This window comes from Lonchura striata, chromosome 3 (assembly GCF_046129695.1).
Source record: "Lonchura striata isolate bLonStr1 chromosome 3, bLonStr1.mat, whole genome shotgun sequence".
Taxonomy (NCBI): Eukaryota; Metazoa; Chordata; class Aves; order Passeriformes; family Estrildidae; genus Lonchura; species Lonchura striata.
The window spans coordinates 94,631,751-94,637,939 of NC_134605.1; the positions used below are offsets into that span (position 1 = coordinate 94,631,751).

A 6,189-nucleotide genomic window follows, 5' to 3' on the forward strand; every position below is an offset into this window, starting at 1 on the left:
TCTGTGGATGAGACACTGGCTGGATGGACACAAGCAGAGGACTGTAGTCCACGCTGACATCCACGTGGAGGCCAGTGACAAGTGATGTCCCTCAGAGCCCTATTCTTTCCATTGATGCCCTTTAATGCCATTAACACAATGAGATCCAGTGCAAAGTCAGCAAGTTTGCAGATGGCACAAAGCTAAGTGGTAAAGGTGACACAAAGGAGGAAGGAGTGTCATCCAGAGATGTTCAGCCTGGAGAAAACTCCATGGAGACCTGGTTGCAGCTTTTCAGTATTTAAAGGGTGGTTACAAAAAAGAGGGAGAGTGGCTTTCTATGAGGACATGTAGTGATAGAACAAAGGAGATCAGCTTTCAACTAAAAGAGGTTCCGATTAGTTGTTAGGAAGAAAGTCTTCATTCCCAAAATGGCAAGGCCCTGGTTGCCCAGGGAAGCTGTGGATGCTCAAGGCCAGGTAGGATTAGGTCTTTAACCACCCAGTCTAGTGGGTGGAATCCTTGACCATGGCCGGTATGTCAGAGCTAGATGATCTTCAAGATCCCCATCAACCCACATGATTTTGTGATACATGGAAACCACATTTTTGTGTTAGTGAAAATTTATCTCACCTGTTAGATTTACATACTGTAGTTCCAGGACTCAGGGAAGGTTTTGAACTCACAATTTTGAGACACTTACCCTTCAAAAAAAATACTGATACAATTTTTGAATTTGGAGCTGTTTATATTTTCATACAGCAATACTTCTAGAACACAAAAAAAATGCCATCATGCTTTTGAAACCAAGTGTTATCCATCTTTTTGCCAACATCACACACAAGATAGGCAAAATAGCAAACTATTTGGAGAAAATTTGCCTTGGATGTACTAAATAAGGCACACTGTTTTCCACTGCAAGACTCGTTGCTCAGCTGCTCTGAACCTCCTCACTTACTGCTAATCAAATTCATACACTTCACACTGTGAAACAAAGGTTACTTGCTAACAGGTGGTATCTCCATATGAAGTATTACAGCTTCAAATGTGTGATACTAAAACAATTGTGTGCTGATTTTTTGCAGAACAGTTATCAACAGCAAAGTCAGAAACACAACATTTGAGTGGTCATGCTTAGGGCCACGTGTGAAAATTGCAACTCTCCCCATCAAATTGTAGGAGCAATGTGGGAGATGATTATGGGGAGGGCAGGGCCAGAATGCCTTGGGAAAACACCATTGTCTAAATTATGGTGAGGCACTGACACAATTCCCCACCACCCCTTGTTGTTAATGCAAATGTGCTGTCAGTCCCCAGTTATGTACTTCCCAGTTCCCTCCCTGCTTTCCTACTGCTGTTTCCCTCCAGCTGTTCCTGTACCCTGCAGAGCACTCTTTTTTTTTTTTCTGGTGTGGCGACAAGTACAGCATCCGGGCTCAGGCGTCTGGTGGGCTGGGGAAGTTGTCATTGCGGACCACCATGGGGTCACTCCTGGTGCTGCAGGCACTCCGACAGCACCTGCCTGGGGAAGCTACAGCAAGCCATCCACAGAGCAAGGCTGAACGTCTGTAAACCAGCCTGAGAGGACAACATCCTGTGTCTATGAAATCAAAAAGGTCTGTTCTTTGGTCCTGGTGACAGCTGCCATAGCCCACCTGGCAGTCATTTGGACAGACTCTCTTCACTCCTTCCCAAAAAGCACACGTTATCTACAAGAATATTTGAGATTTCTCCATTCAGTCGGCACCACCCAACACTGCACCAAGAGTCACAGCAGAATGGTCAGAATGGCAAAACACACAAACCTCCATCTCTTTAGTTTGCTAATATAAAACAGTCAAGCTGCCAGTAGCTCTGGATGGAGCTATGAGTGGATAAAGGAATGCCAAAGAGGCATGGGAAAGGTAAAGAAATGGATCCAACACTAACACTTCATTGCCCTTTCAGCAGGATTTTCACTTTCTCCCTCTTAGGAGACTTGCAAACTCTGTATGACATGCAGATGTTCTCTTCCTCAAGTCCCTGTCTCCTCTCTTGTGAAGACTATTCAAGTAATTAAAATCAGTTTCACAAACACTTCCTTAGCTTATAAACTTACTAGTGTTCTGCCATTCTGTACCCAAATGTTTTTCACATTAGTGTAGTATCAGTTTTGTAGATCATCTTTCCTGTTTTAAATGACACCTATTTTAGAACAGAACTGTGCATCTCCACACAAAGATACAACTTTTGCTAAATATGGACAGTCTTCATGGTGTCCACACCCCTTCTCAAATTACCTTAACTCAATGAAGACAGGCTACTTGAAGCAAAACTAAAGCCTTCTTCATTATTATCTACTTTTAATTTTCAGTAATTTATTTAAAAAAGCATTAAAAAGAGAAAAAAAGCATTAAAAAGAGAAAAAAAGCCTGCATGTAACATTACTAAGTTTCTTCCCTTTCTGTTCTACAAAGAATAAAATAATCAAATTTTCATCGAGTTTTATAAAAAATGGTTTTATCTAGAAGCCTTAAAAACATGAAGTATAAATTGAAAGAAATGCAGAGATAATTTTGAATTATTTACACACAATAAACTGGGGAATGTGCCAAACTGGGAATTTTTATGGGAAATAAAGAAGGAAAAAGTCTGATTAAAAATGAACACAAATTAACTCAAGATTCAGTGAGTGGATAGTTTTATTTATAAAATGTCACTGGCACACAGTACACATAGGAAGTATGAAACTTGATTTATAAAGAACTGAAGTGCTTCACAGAAGCATGGATTCCTGAGTTATCCTGAATCTCTCATTTACTGTAATTCACAACACAGCTCAAATTGGTTTAAGCAGCAGAATAACTGATACTTGATAAGCACAGAATAAAGGCATAGTAAAAAAATACACAGGCAAATAGAAACTGGAAGATTGTGTCTCATCAATACTAACAGCCTTGGTCATGGAGGAAAACAATCATATGCTGAAGGGCACAAAGACCTGTTAAGACTGGTTTCATAATTTCACAGCCAATTCCAATGTACTGTAGATAACTGCTTTCACCTCAATGTCCACAACCACGATTACAAAGTGCTCTTGACATCAGACACAAAAATAATTCTGTTCCTGCATACCCATACAGAAGGATTGATTACCCAGACAGGCATTATTGCAACTGAAGAAAGAAGAATATTGTTTGGCGCTTTCAATTCTTTTTCTCTTTTTCTGCTTTCCTTCTCTGCTGTAGCATTTTTAGCTCAGTCATTACATTCAAAGTTCTGTAAACCCAGGCGACCTGAAAAGTAAGTAAATTATTATACCTTTACTTTACCATATACCTTTACTTACTCATTTAATGAAAGCACCTGTATGAATGAACACATACATACCACAATTATAATAGTATTCACCAGCAGTGGTGCTGAAAATACAAGTGAAATAAACATTCCTCTTGAATCAAAGTATTGGTATTTAGAAAAGAGCCTGAAAGAAATAAAAAGAAAATGAAAGACAAAGCTTTATTTAGTGTAGTTCACACATTCAACTTTCCCAGCAACTCTTCTATATGGACACTCTACACACCATCCCACATCTTGAGATCACCAAGCATAGGCCAGCATTCTACTGTATTAAGTCAGAAAAAAAGAGGCAGTTGATACTTCTCCTGTTATGACTAATAATATCAGTCTTTCTCTTCTTTACAGTTTTACTGCATAAAAGCTAACTAACATGACTGACTACAAGAGTGAATCACAAATCATGCTTATTCTGAAGCATCTGAAATTACATTTTAGGTATTTTGCTTACTTATATTAGAGAAGATAACAAAAATAATAAATGCAGCAAAGCTTTAATTAGGTCATGTATGCTTGAAGTGAAACATAATGACTACAATTAGATGCTAGCATAAAGTGGTGTTAAACACATAACTTTCAGTGATACCAGGGAAAGATTAATTCAATGCTTAAAACATCAAAATAAACCATCAGTTTAATTCTGGTATACAGGTTTAGTAAAACAGGTAAATATTAATGCTTGTTACACAGAGAAGTAAGTATATAAAGCAGCAGCGCTATTTTTGAGGAGTGTTTCTTCAGCTATTAAACATGAATACCAAAAAAAACTCCAAAAAAAAACCAACCCAAACAAAAAACCAAAACCCACCAAAAAAACCCAAAAAACCCCACCAGAGTTCACATTCTTTTCCCCTTAAACACAGCACTCTGCTTTTCTCTCAGTTCTTTGACAAATTAGTTTACAAGCATCCATACAAGCAGTACAATAAATGCATGCTATCATTATTATTTCTTGTAAGTATGTGATAGCTATGTTGTACTGTATAGTTTTATTCAAAAAATGAAAGTGAGAACATTTACCTCCAATTCATGGCTGCTAATTCATTGATATATTCAGCGCAGTACACTAAGCCCACTATAAATGAAAGAAAAATATTAGATTCAGTATTCTATAAAAATAAAACTGCTCATAATACATCATCTAATCCAAATCCATGTGGTCTTGAACCAAAGCTAGTACGTGTTCTGCCAGTCAGCGATGATGACTGCTTGGCAAGGTCACTGTGGATTCTCAGGCTGATAAACCCTGACATAACACAAGTTGTTACTACAATGTGTAAGCCAGTCTTGCTCTTCCTCATGCCATCATCACGGCTGTCAGCAGGGCATATAGTGAACTTGCTTCAGAAACTAAAGCTGAGCGTATTCACTGAACGGCACCATTAGAACAAGGCAGAGTACAAAGCAACTGCTGGCTCTCAGTCGATTTCTTTTCTGTTTCTCCAGCACAGCAACACTTCATTGGGAAGCTGCGACACACACGGCAAATGACCATGCAGCCTTAATGTAACCTTACTCATCCCACTTCCTCACTAAGGCCAAGGTTTTAAGTTAGCACTTCATACATTTTCTTGGAAATAAAACAAATACATATTTTTAGGTCACAGCAGGTTCCACAGCAGATTATCACCGACAGACACAGGCACTGCCAGCGGAGAAGCTGCACTCACCCATGCAGAGGAAGTGCCCGACCTGCACCCGGCGGTGCTGCAGGGACGCGCACGTCAGCAGGAAGCAGAGCAGGTGGAAAGCCGCCAGCCCCAGCAGCCAGGGCTCCGACCAGTCCGTGCCCTGCGGGCAGAGGGAAGCGGCTCAGGCAGCGCCGGGACAAGGGCGCCCGAACGCGGCCGGGGTCGGTCACGGGCCGCGCCCCGCAGGCCCCCGCGCCAGGCTCGGCAGGGAGCGCGCCCCCAGCCAGGGCCTCCCCCTCCCCGCCGCACAGCCCCGCTCCCCGGGCGGCCCCGCTCCCCTCACCGCCAGCACGGCCGACAGCCCCGGCGGGCCGCGCACCGCCGGCTCCATGGCGGCGGCGCACCGCCGGCTCTCGCGAGACTCGGGCGGCCGCTTCTCCCGCGGGGCGATGGCGGGAAGGGGCGGCGGGGCTCGGAGCGGCTCCTCCTTCCCGGGGTTAACGAACCGCGGATGTCCCGAGGGTCGGGGCACGGGCTGAGGGGAACGAACCGCGGATGTCCCGGGGGTCGGGGCACGGGCTGAGGGGAACGAACCGCGGATGTCCCGAGGGTCGGGGCACGGCTGAGTGGCTCCGCACAGCCCCGTGCCTCCTTCCTCTGCGGTGCCTCGAGGCGCGTTGTGAGCGCCGGGAGCCGCCAGTGTCCCTCCGCTCCGCGGGGGCCCGCTGCACTCGGCGCGGGCTCGGTGGCCCGGCATGGGTGTTAACTTTCGGTCTCCTCTCAGCAGCACCCAGGGTTGGCTTTAGCGATGGCAGTCCAGGCAAAAAAAGAGCTGTTAGCCCAGCTGGGAGTTCTTTTAAAACAAACACAGTTCAACTCTCCAGGCAGGAACTTAAGTCAAATGGAAATCACTTCTCTCCAAGTAATGCCCACCGTGACCCCCCGCACACCTCGAGGCGCAGCGGGGCCTTGCTGTTCTTGCCACTACAGCAGAGCTCAAGGATACATTTTTTAACTTTGGAAGTTGAAAAAAGATTAAAATACTACAATGCAAAGGGAACACGACACAGGTTAAACCTCTAATTTATAATTCCATTTCTTAAATGCAGCTAGGTCTGGAAGAACCAACTATTCTTAAGACTTACCACTTAAACGACCATTTCAAACTCAGATTCCTAACAATGAAGCCAAATCTAATCTAAAGGATTAGATCTGTTGAACCAACACTATTTAAATGTATATT

At 43.6% G+C, this 6,189-nt stretch overlaps 1 protein-coding gene across 1 annotated transcript; it reads right to left on the bottom strand.

Annotated features, from left to right (window-relative positions):
• Positions 1-2,642: 2,642 nt before the first annotated feature.
• Positions 2,643-5,376, bottom strand: TMEM18 (transmembrane protein 18). The gene is made up of 5 exons (XM_021551121.2): positions 5,290-5,376; positions 4,986-5,106; positions 4,336-4,390; positions 3,349-3,442; positions 2,643-3,254 (listed from the first exon to the last, which is right to left on the bottom strand). Exons 1-5 carry the CDS (start codon positions 5,335-5,337, stop codon positions 3,165-3,167), a joined length of 408 nt encoding a protein of 135 aa, XP_021406796.1. The 5' UTR covers positions 5,338-5,376; the 3' UTR covers positions 2,643-3,164.
• Positions 5,377-6,189: the final 813 nt, after the last annotated feature.

What these genes read in the sequence shown, in the direction of transcription:
- TMEM18 (XM_021551121.2), bottom strand. Translation starts at nt 5,337, where the DNA reads ATGGAGCCGGCGGTGCGCGGCCCGCCGGGGCTGTCGGCCGTGCTGGCG. An exon ending in GGCTGTCGGCCGTGCTGGCG is followed by an intron (nt 5,107 to 5,289) that starts GTGAGGGGAGCG and finishes CTCTGCCCGCAG; the next exon opens with GGCACGGACTGGTCGGAGCC. An exon ending in TGAATACTATTATAATTGTG is followed by an intron (nt 3,255 to 3,348) that starts GTATGTATGTGT and finishes CTTACTTTTCAG; the next exon opens with GTCGCCTGGGTTTACAGAAC.